The following is a 15,098-nucleotide window of genomic DNA, read 5'->3' on the forward strand; positions in this document are numbered from 1 at the left end:
AAGGAATATAATCCATAGATTATTAAACTAGCAAAACAATAGATAATGCAGACTGTTGCATTTCAGACTATAAATCAAGAACCATGAGGGTTTAAAAGAGAGAATAAAATAATGTTAGATCATAGAGGTCATGGGACAAAATATCGTCAATTTTCCATTTATAAAAGAATTGAAAATAAATAAATAAAATTAAGCATCAGCAATTCACTGGCGCTCTTCCTTTTTCTTTGGCGATGCTGCAAGTTCCTCTTTGATGGGTGATTCAACCAATCTCTCGGATAATTTCTCTACCTTTGCTTCGACTTTGGTTGGTGAGCTTAGGCCGCCTTCTCTTTGAACGGGTGATTCTTTCGAGTTCTCTTCCACTGGTACCAATGCAATGCACTCTTCCTTTTTAAGTTGTGATCCTATTTGCTCATTTGTATAAGCAGGTGACCCTACTGATTTATCCTTTTCGAGGGAAGATTCCGCCTTAACACTATCTTCCTTGAGTTCTTCCTTCTCAACTTTCGACTCCAATTTCTCGTTCATATAAGTAGGTGACTCTACTGACTTATCCTTTCTTGCGAAAGAGTCCACAGGAGAATTGACATTTTTTTCCTTCTCAAGTTGTGACTCCAATTGCTCGTTTATATGAGCAGGTGACTCTAGTGACTTCTTCTGGTGGGATGACTCTTCCTTTTTGCTTGGAGACTGCGTGGAGCCATCCTCATTGATGGGCAAGCCTGGGCTCTCCTGTTTTCGGTCAGTCAAACCTGTGACCTCTTTGCTGGAATTTGGCTTTGGGTCAACTTTCAGAGGTCTAAGCTTTGCTTCAAGATCCTTAACCAAAACTGATAAAGATCTTGCATCACGAGATTCTGCTAGTTTCCCAGGAGATGATAGCTGTGATAGGAATTAAAGAAGAATTTACACGCTCATTCCTGGATAAACTGAGATGTAAATTAGCCAAAATATGATAATATTCGACGAGAGAACAAAGAAAGAAGAAAGTTAATAGGAGGATCAGATTAAGAAGAAGAAAAAGTTACCCAGCCAATATTTTCAAATGAAGTTTATTGCATCTTTTACCATCTTACCATCATTGATGAGTAATAATTACTCTTCTAGTCAGATTGCCTTCATGTTTGTTTAATTTCGAGTTCATTCAATACTTAAAAATTCAAGTAAGTCGAGAGTAATTTTGGAAAGAAACAGTTTACGCTTAGAATAAACTTTAGTTTTAGCTAGGCATGTTCTATTAGTTGAAAATTTATATTTTCAATGGTTCACAGCAATTGCAGTTATTCCTAGAAAGCAACTCAAAATTATGTACTACCTTCAAAAGCTTACCTTTTCTAGTTCTTCCACCCTTCCTTTCAGATCGTCTGGTGATGCTTCCTTGTGAATAACTTGAAGAATGTACAGCAAGTGAGAGGGGAGATTCTCAGACCGATGTTGATCCATTTTAACGTGATGAACAGTAGACTGGCAACCTACGGAATAGAAAGGGCACTTCACAAGCTTCATTGGACAAACAGTAATGCAATGCCTGTCCATCTCGCGCCTCATGATGTGATCCGAACAGTTCTGCTCACATGGAAGTATTTTAAAAGGGCATATCGAATCATGATGGTCCATTTGAGCTGCACTAAATGTAGCATCGCAACCTTCGGTGTAGCAGGTCATGGTCCTAAAAGTGCACTGCGATTTATGCTCTTCTAGCTCTTCTAAAGACTTAAACTTCATGCCACAGTGAAATATGTTTTTGAAGTCAATGTTCTTTAGCAGCATCTGTGCAACTGATTCCCTCCTATTTAACAACCAAAAACCATTTATTTCCATTTCTTGAACTAAATCATCTATCCTGTCTTCTCTTCTTTCACTTAGTACCCAGCCCGAAACCCGACTAAAAAAATTCCTCTTTGAACTTGCAAAATCATCAACAAAATCTGAAATAGTATCAAAAGGGTTTTCAGAAACTTCGGCAGCTGGACCACCTTCTAGCACCACAGATTCTGCCACAAAATGTTCACTTCTTTGGACCAGATAGTCCACCATTTCTCTTCTGATGTCAACAGCCACTGAAGCAGGGCTCTTTGAGAGGCCGCCAGTTGTGTTGTCAACACAGGCAGAAGCCAGACCAGGGAGTAATGCCTCTGCTATTTTGTGAACTAAATCAGTATCGTAAAGATCACAGTGGAACGAGGGACCTCCTTCCTTTTCTTCTCCAATTTTATCTCGTCTAATCTCCATATCTTCTGCTGGCGGATTCATGCTGCAAGTACATGAAAACAAAAAACACCGCTTAGTGATATGTGATAAAGATCCCACAGAACACAATTACACGAGAAAAACCTTGGTGGGACCTCATTGAGTGAGGGTAGCCACCCGATGAGGTGGCGGCTCCCCATTCAACAATCGCACCACGTAGGATTGTGCGACCATACCACCATAGTATTTCTCCAACTGCACATCCAACTAACATTAAGTCTAACAGGTTCATACATATTACTACGGGGTAGTTTGAGACCCATTTTTTTGAAAATTCATTTTTTCAAAACACATTTTCAATCACAAATTGTCCAATAAAATAATATTACACGTAAATCAAAAAAACTTTCTTAATTTTTAACCACTCAGTCTCCAAAAAATTACTATTCAAAAATGCTTTTTTTTTCCCTCTCAAAATGGAGCTCAGACAAGGGCTACATTGAGGACAGATAGAAACTCAATAATAGCTGGTGTCCAACAAGAAAAAAGGAATTAAAATATAAAATTAACAATATTACCTTATCTTCCTCTTCTTTTAAGTAGATTTCTACCAAAAGTATACTCCATCAATGGTAAGGCATACTGATGTTACTATTGAAATCGTGATATTCTGTAATCTGCATTACCACCCACCAAAAGAATGAGAAAACATGCATAGAGCCAAGAATAAGATGAGTACTTCACCATAACAAGAATGGAACATGAAATAAAAGGAATTAAAAGATAAGTATTTATACATCTTTGAAATTCCTTACTCTATATTTGGTCAAACCGCATAAACCATGTTTTTTCATGCATAATTTTGGTCACCTCTCATGTTCCGGATCTAATTAAGAGAAGATATCTGAGTCATCACGGAATAAAGGATATTAAAAAAGGCCCTCCATTAACTCCCAATCACTACAAAAGGGCCAATGCATCATCATTCCTCAGTAAAATTCCCAACCAAGACTTATTAAACCAGCACATTTTCATGACTGTAATTGCAGAGGAACTGATACTGAAAACCAACATAAAACTTAATACAGGTGTTTACTACTAACACTATACAATAGCAGATATTTACTAACCAACATAAATTAAATTTGTGATTTCTCCGACAAATCATCAAGAGTTAAAAATTGACCTCAACCATCATTGGATACCCAATTTTTATGTAGATTCATATATCATGACCCTTACAAAACAATGAATAAATCCTCACGGTAAATAAACTCTAATTTACAATCAAAGGCAATCGGAATTGAAAATTAAAAATTTCAACGACGAAGAGAGTTGATTGCATTACCTTAAAGCTTCCTGACCTCCGCAAAGAAGTGTTCAAATCCGACGAAAAATGCGTCAACTGGTTGTAATTTATTACAATTAGGAAACGGTCATTTACAATCAAAGGCAATTGGAATTGAAAAAAATTAAATAAAATAAAATTCATTGACGAAGAGAGTTGATTGCATTACCTTAAAGCTTCCTGACCTCCGCAAAGAAGTGCTCAGATCCGATCAAGAATGCTTCAACTGGTTGTAATTTATTACAATCAGAAAAGGGTTAGCAATATATCAAACATCATGACTCAACTTAACTTTGGATCATGTTAAGTCAAGTGAATAAGAACAAATTGTGCCTAGCCAAAATCTAAATTTTGATAATGAATATTGCCCCATTTGGCAGTTATTATTATTATTTTTTTATTTTCTTTTCAAAATGCATTTTTCTCCCTCTTCTTTTCAATCACACATTCTTTATTAAAATAATATTACACGTAAGTCAAAAACTTTTCCTTATTTCTCAACCACACATTTCACATCAATTTACTATTCTAAAATATATTTTTACATAAAAATGCCTATTAAACATCCCCATTATATATTAGAGGGGCATTTGCAAAAATGTCGACTTTTACATATCTCAATTCAAAAATGCCTACTTTTGATAATTTTTACAAAAATGGCCAAATTTGATACCAAATTCTCTATTTTACTCTTATTGAAAGAATAAGTAATTTCATATTGCACATATCAAATCACAATTAATGCTAGACACTGAAATGTCGAGAGGAACATTTAAAGTGTAGAGAAATATCATATTCGGAATGAAATGTCATTCTAAAAATTTAACATGTCGAGAACAATTTTGAAATGTCGAAAATATTTAATATTGCAATTTGATATGTGTACTTTTAAAATATAAACGAATTTAAATATCGAGAACGATATTTGAAATATCGAGAACATCATTTTAATGTAACTTCTTATGAAAGCTATTTAGGGGTACTTTTGTCTAAATAATTGCAAAAATAGACATTGAAAAATTTTGGACATTTTTATCAATGACTATGATAAAATGGATATTTTTTGTAATTTCCTCTAATATAAGAAGGAATACAAGAAATATAAAAAATAGGCAGTTAACAGTTTTAATGTATGTAATAGGAACACATAAAAGGCAAAAAATACGAAAGCAACTGAATATTGGATCAAAAAGGTGTTCAAATTCACAGGTTTGTTTTAGAGGTCAAAATTTCTCCAACCTCAAATCAGATCTTACTCCCATCCCTCCCGTTTCACTCGTTCTACTCTTTCAATTTGTAAAAATAGGAACTAAGAGAAGTAATTTACTGAGCATAATTTTATTTTATTTATCAAAATTGCATCACTCAATTTCAAGTCTTATCGAACCAAGGTCGAATATGTTGAAAAAATCATCATTCACATTCGTTGGGATCAATTTTGCTACGCATAATTTCATATTGCACATATCAAATCACAATTAATGCTAGACACTGAAATGTCGAGAGGAACATTTAAAGTGTAGAGAAATATCATATTCGGAATGAAATGTCATTCTAAAAATTTAACATGTCGAGAACAATTTGAAATGTCGAAAATATTTAATATTGCAATTTGATATGTGTACTTTTAAAATATAAACGAATTTAAATATCGAGAACGATATTTGAAATATCGAGAACATCATTTTAATGTAACTTCTTATGGAAGCTATTTATGGGTACTTTTGTCTAAATAATTGCAAAAATAGACATTGAAAAATTTTGGACATTTTTATAAATGAGTATGATAAAATGGATATTTTTTGTAATTTCCTCTAATATAAGAAGGAATACAAGAAATATAAAAAATAGGCAGTTAACAGTTTTAATGTATGTAATAGGAACACATAAAAGGCAAGAAATACGAAGGCAACTGAATATTGGATCAAAAAGGTGTTCAAATTCACAAAAAAGGTGTTCAAATTCACAGGTTTGTTTTAGAGGTCAAAATTTCTCCAACCTCAAATCAGATCTTACTCCCATCCCTCCCGTTTCACTCGTTCTACTCTTTCAATTTGTAAAAATAGGAACTAAGGGAAGTAATTTACTGAGCATAATTTTATTTTATTTATCAAAATTGCATCACTCAATTTCAAGTCTTATCGAACCAAGGTCGAATATGTTGAAAAAATCTTCATTCACATTTGTTGGGATCAATTTTGCTACGCATAAATTCTAGTTGACATTTGTTTGATATTATACCATGTGACACAATTTTATCATTGATTTTCTCAACATTATTGAAAGAGTAGAACGAGTGAAACGAGAAGGATGAGAGTAAGATCTGATTTGAGGTTGGAGAAATTTTGACTTCTAAAACAAACCTGTGAATTTGAACACCTTTTTGATCCAATATTCAGTTGCCTTCGTATTTCTTGCCTTTTATGTGTTCCTATTACATACATCAAAACCGTCAACTGCCTGTTTTTTATATTTCTTGTATTCCTTCTTCATCTAATATAGAGGAAATTACAAAAAATATCCATTTTATCATAGTCATTTACAAAAATGTCCAAGATTTTTCAATGTCCATTTTTACAATTATATGGACGAGAGTATCCCTAAATAGCTTCCATGAGAAGCTATATTAAAATGATGTTCTCGATATTTTAAATGTCGTTCTCGATATTTAAATTCGTTTATATTTCAAAAGTACACATATCAAATCGTAATATTAAATGTTTTCGACATTTCAAACATTGTCTCGACATATTAAATGTCTAGAAGGACATTTCATTTCGAACATGATATTTTTCTACACTTTAAATGTTGTTCATGACATTTTTGTACTAGTATTAATTGTGATTTAATGTGTAATATAAAATTATTTATTCTTTCATTAAGGGTAAAATAGAGAATTTGGTAACAAAATTGACCATTTTTGCAAAGATTAACAAAAGTTAACATTTTTAAATTGACATATGTAAAAGTAGTCATTTTTGCAAATGCCCCTCTAATATGTAATATTCATTATCAAAATTTAGATTTTGGCTTTGCTAGGCACAATTTGTTCTTGTTCACTTGGCTTAACATGATCCAAAGCTAAGTTGAGTCATGATGTTTGATATATTGCTAACCCTTTCCTGATTGTAATAAATTACAACCAGTTGACGCATTCTTAATCGGATCTGAGCACTTCTTTGCGGAGGTCAGGAAGCTTTAAGGTAATGCAATCAACTCTCTTCGTCAATGAATTTTTTTTTTTTTTTTCAATTTCAATTGCCTTTGATTGTAAATGACCGTTTCCTGATTATAATAAATTACAACCAGTTGACGCATTCTTCATCGGATCTGAACACTTCTTTGCGGAGGTCAGGAAGCTTTAAGATAATGCAATCAACTCTCTTCGTCGACGAAATTTTTAATTTTAAATTCCGATTGCCTTTGATTGTAAATTAGAGTTTATTTACCGTGAGGATTTATTCATTGTATTGTAAGGGTCATGATATATGGATCCACATAAAAATTGGGTGTCCAACGATGGTTGCGGTCAATTTTTAATTCTTGATGATTTGTCAGAGAAATCACAAATTTAATCTATGGTTGTAATATCTGCTAGTATAGTATTAGTATTGAACACTTGTATTAAATTTTATGTTGGTTTTTAGTATCAGTTCCTCTACAATTACAGTCATGAAAATGTGCTGGTTTAATAAGTCTTGATTGGGAATTATACTGAGGAATGATGATGCATTGACCCTTTTGTATTGAAAGAGTAAAACGAGTGAAACGGGAAGGATGAGAGTAAGATCTGATTTGAGGTTGGAGAAATTTTGACTTCTAAAACAAACCTGTGAATTTGAACACCTTTTTGATCCAATATTCAGTTGCTTTCGTATTTCTTGCCTTTTATGTGTTCCTATTACATACATCAAAACTGTCAACTGCCTGTTTTTTATATTTCTTGTATTCCTTCTTCATCTAATATAGAGGAAATTACAAAAAATATCCATTTTATCATAGTCATTTACAAAAATGTCCAAGATTTTTCAATGTCCATTTTTGCAATTATATGGACGAGAGTATCCCTAAATAGCTTCCATGAGAAGCTATATTAAAATGATGTTCTCGATATTTCAAATGTCGTTCTCGATATTTAAATTCGTTTATATTTCAAAAGTACACATTTCAAATCGCAATATTAAATGTTTTCGACATTTCAAACATTGTCTCGACATATTAAATGTCTAGAAGGACATTTCATTTCGAACATGATATTTCTCTACACTTTAAATGTTGTTCGTGACATTTTTGTACTAGTATTAATTGTGATTTAATGTGTAATATGAAATTATTTATTCTTTCATTAAGGGTAAAATAGAGAATTTGGTAACAAAATTGACCATTTTTGCAAAGATTATCAAAAGTTAACATTTTTAAATTGACATATGTAAAAGTAGTCATTTTTGCAAATGCCCCTCTAATATATAATATTCATTATCAAAATTTAGATTTTGGCTTTGCTAGGCACAATTTGTTCTTGTTCACTTGGCTTAACATGATCTAAAGCTAAGTTGAGTCATGATGTTTGATATATTGTTAACCCTTTCCTGATTGTAATAAATTACAACCAGTTGACGCTTTCTTAATCGAATCTGAGCACTTCTTTGCGGAGGTCAGGAAGCTTTAAGGTAATGCAATCAACTCTCTTCGTCGATGAAATTTTTAATTTTAAATTCCGATTGCCTTTGATTGTAAATTAGAGTTTATTTACCGTGAAAATTTATTCATTGTATTGTAAGGGTCATGATATATGGATCCACATAAAAATTGGGTGTCCAACGATGGTTGAGGTCAATTTTTAATTCTTGATCATTTGTCAGAGAAATCACAAATTTAATCTATGGTTGTAATATCTGCTAGTATAGTATTAGTAGTGAACACTTGTATTAAATTTTATGTTGGTTTTTAGTATCAGTTCCTCTGCAATTACAGTCATGAAAATGTGCTGGTTTAATAAGTCTTGATTGGGAATTATACTGAGGAATGATGATGCATTGACCCTTTTGTAGTGATTGGGAGTTAATGGAGGGCCTTTCTTAATATCCTTTACTCCGTGATGACTGAGATATCTTCTCTTAATTAGATCCAGAACATGAGAGGTGACCGAAATTAAGCATGAAAAAACATGGTTTATGAGGTTTGACCAAAAATAGAGTAAGGAATTTCAAAGACGTATAAATACTTATCTTTTAATTCCTTTTATTTCATGTTCCATTCTTGTTATGGTGAAGTACTCATCTTATTCTCCCAACTCTATGTATGTTTTCTCATTCTTTTGGTTGATGGTAATACAGATTACAGAATATCACGATTTTGATAGTAATATCAATATGCCTTACCATTGATGGGAGAATACTTTTGGTACAACTATGGCATATTTCAGTATTCCTCCCTTCCATTCTACACTGAAGACAAGCCACAGAACACAGTTAAGTCATGTAACTGCAATGTACAAATTAATTTGGAAGACAAGAACAATCCCAGTGCCTAGAATGACATACACAAGACAAGAACAATCCCACACAATTTCAGTCCCTCACCGGCTAACTGCTTAGAATGACATAAACAAGACAAGAACAAAATAGATGAATAGGCTTAATTTGGAAGCAAAGACCAAGATCGAAAAAATTAAACAAACATACTACTGCCTACAAATAACACAGTTCAAATATCAACTGACAAGTGCAAAATTTGATCAACCCTTCGATAGTATTGAGATTAAAACACAAAACATAGCAAACCTTAAATCCTAGGGCATACAGTTATCTCATTGAATTTGAAATGTAATTTTATAACTGAAATAGCTCGTTCCAGGGAGACGATTATTGAACCTTGTATTTATACACATAATTGGGAGACTTTTAACTTATTAGAGCCCAAGCATCTGACATAATCAAATATAATAATATTGATATAATCTATTGTTGAAGTTAACCATAGCAGAAACTTCTCTGAATATACGGTAAACCATATCAAAAATTGTTCAACCCTTCGTTAGTATTGAGATTAAAAGACAACACATAGCAAAACCTTAAACCCCAGTGCATATAGTTATCTCGTTTCCAATATATCAACAGGAGAAAGTTGGATGGATGTGCTCCCGGAGTGGCGACAATCTTCGTTCGAAGTGTGGTAAAAAAACGTAAAGCGGGAGGCAGCCAAACCTTCGACACGCCCTATCGGATCGTCGACGGTGCCGTCGTCTGGGGTGATGTCGGAGATGGTGAGGCGTGGGGAGGGTTTTCGATTCTGTGGGTTTGGGCTTGGGAGAGTGAAATTGGGGATTTTTGATTCGGGAGAGTGAATGTACGTGTGGGATTTTAAGTTTTCATAATTTGTTTTTTTTTTTCATTTTGGTTAGTGCCACGTCAGTCGGGAGCTAAACCCTGTCAATGGGTCCTGTTCGTGTAGCGGAATCGTTCTTTTTTACGTAACGTAGGTCACACCTGGATTAACGACGCTAGTTGTCCAATTCTTCATTAAAAATATGAGCCGAGCTGGCAAGCCAGACCACTCACACATGCAAGGGGATGGGTGAATTTATTTATTTATTTTTTAATAATCACTCACCCCCCCCCCACAGGCCCTGTTTTCCTGTTCAGATAGAAAAAAAAATATTAGAAACTTTTTCGTTGTTAAATAAAAAGTAAGGATTAAGCTATTTGCATATTCTACCTTACACCTTTCTTGATAGATTGTTTACGTGGTAGTTTTCTAACGACTAGATTAAGGCCTTATTCGAGCCACATTATTTGAAAAAAATACATGTTTTTACAGTGATTTGATATTATTTTAACCACACATTTTTTAATAAAACAATATTACACGCAAATTTAAAACATTTCCTTATTTTTCAACCACACATGTCTCATCAATATACTATTCAAAAATGTATTTTCATTCCAATAATGTGGCTCAAACAAGAGCTAATTGTGTGAGATGTGAAAGATAACGTGAAATTTTGCCAAATACAAATTCTGTAAGTCAAGGTGTAAATCAAAGTGTATATATAGTAAGATTGAAAAAGTAAAGATTAAATTTTAGTTCTGTCTGGAGCATGAAAAGCCAACCCAAAGAGCACACTTCAATAAATTATAGCTCTGTTTGGAATATATTAAATTAAATTTTGATAAGAATAATGTTATTTAATATTTAGTGTTAGTAATGTTAGAGCATTAATTTAGTTGATAACTGTTGATATATTTAATTAAATAAATGATGTGACATTGTATTTATTGAGATACTATTGTCACATAGAATAGTGTTTGACATCAGTGGTGTTAAATAATATATATTTTTGTTGGAAAATTTTACTCCAATCCTCTTTATTTTTATTTACCCGTAAGATCTTTTGTTGTTCAGAAAAATATTAGCAAACAAGAAAAATAAAGAATATAACGCACAAATTAAACGGACTGCAAAACTTTTCACTATATGAAAAAATTGTTACAATCATATAGTATTTCCCTCACCAACCCAATCCCCGAGTATTACAAAAAAAAAAATAATAAACCCGAACTTTACCACACCTACTTTTCTACCAAATGTATGAAAAGTTTCAAGATGATGAGCTCACAATACTTTTCTCTCAGATCAACTCTTCGACCACACCCAAAATAATGAAATACATCAACTATTTATAGGATCACTAATTAAGTAGAAGAGTTTAATGTGAACTCAGACAATGACTCCTTTCAACTTAAACAAGGATTTCTTCATATGCAAGACTCCAAAACTTGTTGTAAATTGGAGATCAAGTACTGCAATGATTCTGCTCTCAACTTTAATTAGAAGTCTTTCATATAATAACTACATTTTTATTATTTGCAATAGAAATCCTCCATCTTTTGACTTTTGAGGCAATTAACCAACAATTTTTTGATAAATTTTGATTACATGTGATTAAAAAATTGTGACTTTTATGAAATGTTTAAAATTAATTATTAACTTTAACTTGAATTTTTTAATAAATTTTAATCTAGGCCAAGTAGAAACATAATGAATGCTACCAAGAAGCAATGACATAGATGGCTTCGTCGCATTGCCTACTTTGCTTTCAATGTTGCACATCAGCGAAGGCCTTTCTTGAATTTAGATTTACAAGGAGTTCTTTCACATGATCTCGAATTGAAGCAAGCCCTTTGAAAAGTGTATCGCTGATAGGAGTTTGCAACATAGCTTCTATCTATCCTCAGAGAAGGAACTAGCCCTACCTATTAATGACAAAGAGTGAACTAGCCTGATCAAAGGAGTTGTCATAGTGGGTAAGGACAACTTTGCTTGATGAGAAAAGCTATCACCGGATCTTTATTGATTCATAGTCCCACTAACTAAATGTTAGTTTTGTTTATTAGATAAAATTCGAGACAAATTGGGTAAATTGAAAGAAAAAATCGAAAAATAGGTAAAAAAAGGAATAAATACAAAGTTTGGGATCAAATTGTAAATATTCAATAGTTGATTTGAAACACGAAATGATAATTGAACATTGTTATAAGTTATTTGAATGCAATTAGAAGTCAAAAAAAGAGTTAAATATGTTTTAGGAATTTTCACAAGAGTCATGTTTCAAATTTTTAGTTGGAGATTGAGATCCATTTTTGGTATAATAATTTGAATTAGCTTTCTAATGTACTTTGAATTACCTTAATCGAATATCAAAAGAGAGTTATGACAAAAATACTAACGATTAAGCAAAGACATAATCATGTGCTCGCGAAGACAACTTTCCTTATTTAATTGAAACTCTTTTAAACCCAACTTGGAAGTATTTTTTGACCTAATTTCACCTTATATAATACAATATACGGGTGACCATCAGAGGATCTCTCTCTTACATCTCAAATTACTTTCATATCATAAAATCATTTAAGAACGTTGGCCAAATTCATCATAAGTTGGAAAAGAAAACAGATCTAGTACATAGATTGAATCAAAAAATATTAAGGACATGAAGAATGAAATCTTGGGATGGATAATTAAGAACAAAAATTAGACCGTGAAATCTCTTTCTTGTATATATAAATTTTAAGTTGTAGTATTAGAAGACTCACAATAAATTTAGAATGTGAAAAAATTAATATATGTGCTATAGAAATAATATTTATCACGTGGACAATCATATGGATTATCCAAAATTTAATGCATTCTAATCATTTGAATTCATGTCGTGGTTATAATAGATTTAATTTGTCTTGAAAAAAATTATATATCATAATTTTATCTAATGTCAACATATGAACGGAATTAGATTACTAATTGAGAATTGAAATAGATAATAATAGGCGGATTATAAATCTAATGCAGTCATCCATAATTTGATAAAAATCAAACTTTTACATCTTTCTTAATGAATTTAGCATAAATCAAAACAAAAACATTTTTGTATTACTCAATTTGGATTCCATACATAACTGGTAAATTCGAATTGAATTTATTCTCTGTGATACGATACTCTTAACTCACTTAATCTTTTACTTGTCAACATCTCGTACTCATGAAATTTTATTGAATAAGTGTTTGATACCATTGTCGAGAAATAAAGTATTTAATTTAAATCTATTAGTCTATACAGGATTCAAATATTTAATTTAATTTTTTTTATTTTGTTAATTTTGGCAACACATCATGATCTCTCTTGTGCTCGGTATTCTTCCAGGTACTACTCGACAATATATTCAAGATTCTAATGATGGCAAAGGAGTAAAATTTTTGCAACAAGTAATCTCGACATAGATAAAGATAATATGTTTGTAGAAGACATATACTGTGAATTTTGTTATAGTGTGCATTATATTGAGTACTGCTTGTATATATGCACTGATCCGTAAAGGTTCAAGGTTCGACAGTTTCAACAATATTTAAGATGTAGAAAATAAGTGATAAGTGTATTTTTATACACTTATTAGATACTTTAACAAGCTAATTATTAATTAAAAGGTCAAATATCGACTTACAATTGGGGTAGTTTTGGCTTTTGTAGGTCATAAACCCCAAAAGGTAAGAGAACAAGGCAAAAGGGAGTGAAAAGTGACCAAAAGTGTGCAAAAACGTGAAGTTGGGGACCAAAGTGAACAAGCTAGAAAGTTGGAGAACTTAGTTGCAATTTTGGAGGGTAAAAGTGATATGAAAATCAAATTTTGAAGACCAGATTGTACATGATCAATGTTGAGGAGCTTTGTGTGCATTTAAATGGAGGACTAAGTTGGAAAAAGAAATGAAAAAAACTCGTGCTCGCACACAAACTTATTATGTAGCTCGCGCTGGAGGCTCTTTGTGATCTCTCAAGGCCGAAAGTTTCTAACAGTGCGCGTGTGCCACAAATATTCGTCTGCGCGCCGCCTTCTGGTTGGGCGAATTTTACCTATTTCGTGTAAATTTCGGGACTTCTTTCGCAATTTCACCTTAGACGATTTTTAGCCATTTAAATACCATTTTGTTGGTCAATTCTAGGGTTTTTCTTTGGCTGGGTCTTCTTCCTCTTTCATTTTTCTTTCCTTTTATTTTTCTTTCTTTTTTTCTTCTTTTTCTTGGCATTTTGGAAGCGAAATCAAGAGCACAACCAGAATACACATTCAAGAAGATAGAGAGATTTTGAAGAAATCAAGTTCAAGCCTTTAGCATATTCAAAAAGCCAACAAAAATGGTTGTATCTTGAATTTTGTATTTTCTTCACTATTATCTTCTATTGGCAATGGATTATATAAAACATTATCCTTTTTATCATATATTTGACATGGACTAAATATTTGTGTTGGGATTTATAGTAGTAACTTAACATAACTTTTAATTAATTTCAATATTTGTTCTTTAATATTAAGTTATTTATTTTCACGTGTTTTTACAATTGTTATTATTGCATTTTCATTTATGTGGTCTGTAAAAGATTATGTCTAGTGATTTGTATATCGTTCGAGAGAAAATTGTACATTTTAGACCAAATAGTAGAAACCCCATGTTTGTGCAGGAGATAGAGATATACTCCTAACCCTAGGTGACTCAATGAGTTATTTTCACAAATATTTGATACGATAGTTTGGTTTTAATTGACATAGAGATATAATATGTTAAACCAATCAATTATGGTTAATTTAGCTCGAGAGAGGTAATTAACTAAAATTGGCAGATCATGTCTAACATAGTAAATGAGTAATTAGTTAATTGGATCATGAAAAATTTAATTAGGCATTGGTTAAATGAAACCATGAGTCCCAACCACGTTTACTTCTGAAATTTTCAATATTTTTATATTTTCTTATTTTGTGGGTTTTTAGTTAATTTTCTTATTTTAAAAATCATATTTTTAATTGTGCGTGTTTATTTTTATTATTAGAGATAAATTAATTAAGGTTGTGTAATCTAAAGTATACATTCCTGGAGAAATTGACAATCTGGACTCAAAAGGTCCACTTTATTACTTGAACGCATCCCTATACTTGCGATGAAGTATTTTAATGAACAATAAACAATTGATAAATCTAATGAAAGTTACATGCCTGTTGGGCGAGTATGCATC

General features: G+C 32.0%; 1 protein-coding gene across 6 annotated transcripts; it reads right to left on the reverse strand.

Annotated features, from left to right (window-relative positions):
* Nucleotides 1–36: 36 nt before the first annotated feature.
* Nucleotides 37–9,901, reverse strand: LOC111403578 (TNF receptor-associated factor family protein DDB_G0268444-like). Of its 6 annotated transcripts, none has more exons than XM_023032139.1 (5): nt 9,748–9,901; nt 8,923–8,988; nt 2,772–2,870; nt 1,333–2,257; nt 37–885 (listed from the first exon to the last, which is right to left on the reverse strand). In XM_023032139.1, exons 4-5 carry the CDS (start codon nt 2,254–2,256, stop codon nt 205–207), a joined length of 1,605 nt encoding a protein of 534 aa, XP_022887907.1. In that variant the 5' UTR covers nt 2,257; nt 2,772–2,870; nt 8,923–8,988; nt 9,748–9,901; the 3' UTR covers nt 37–204. The 6 variants fall into 6 exon arrangements, with proteins under 6 accessions (XP_022887907.1, XP_022887905.1, XP_022887906.1 ...); XM_023032137.1 differs by having other exon boundaries at nt 9,614–9,901; XM_023032138.1 differs by lacking the exons at nt 8,923–8,988; nt 9,748–9,901 and adding exons at nt 3,542–3,598; nt 3,711–3,946.
* Nucleotides 9,902–15,098: the final 5,197 nt, after the last annotated feature.

This window comes from Olea europaea, chromosome 11 (genome assembly GCF_002742605.1).
Source record: "Olea europaea var. sylvestris chromosome 11, O_europaea_v1, whole genome shotgun sequence".
Classification (NCBI taxonomy): Eukaryota; Viridiplantae; Streptophyta; class Magnoliopsida; order Lamiales; family Oleaceae; genus Olea; species Olea europaea.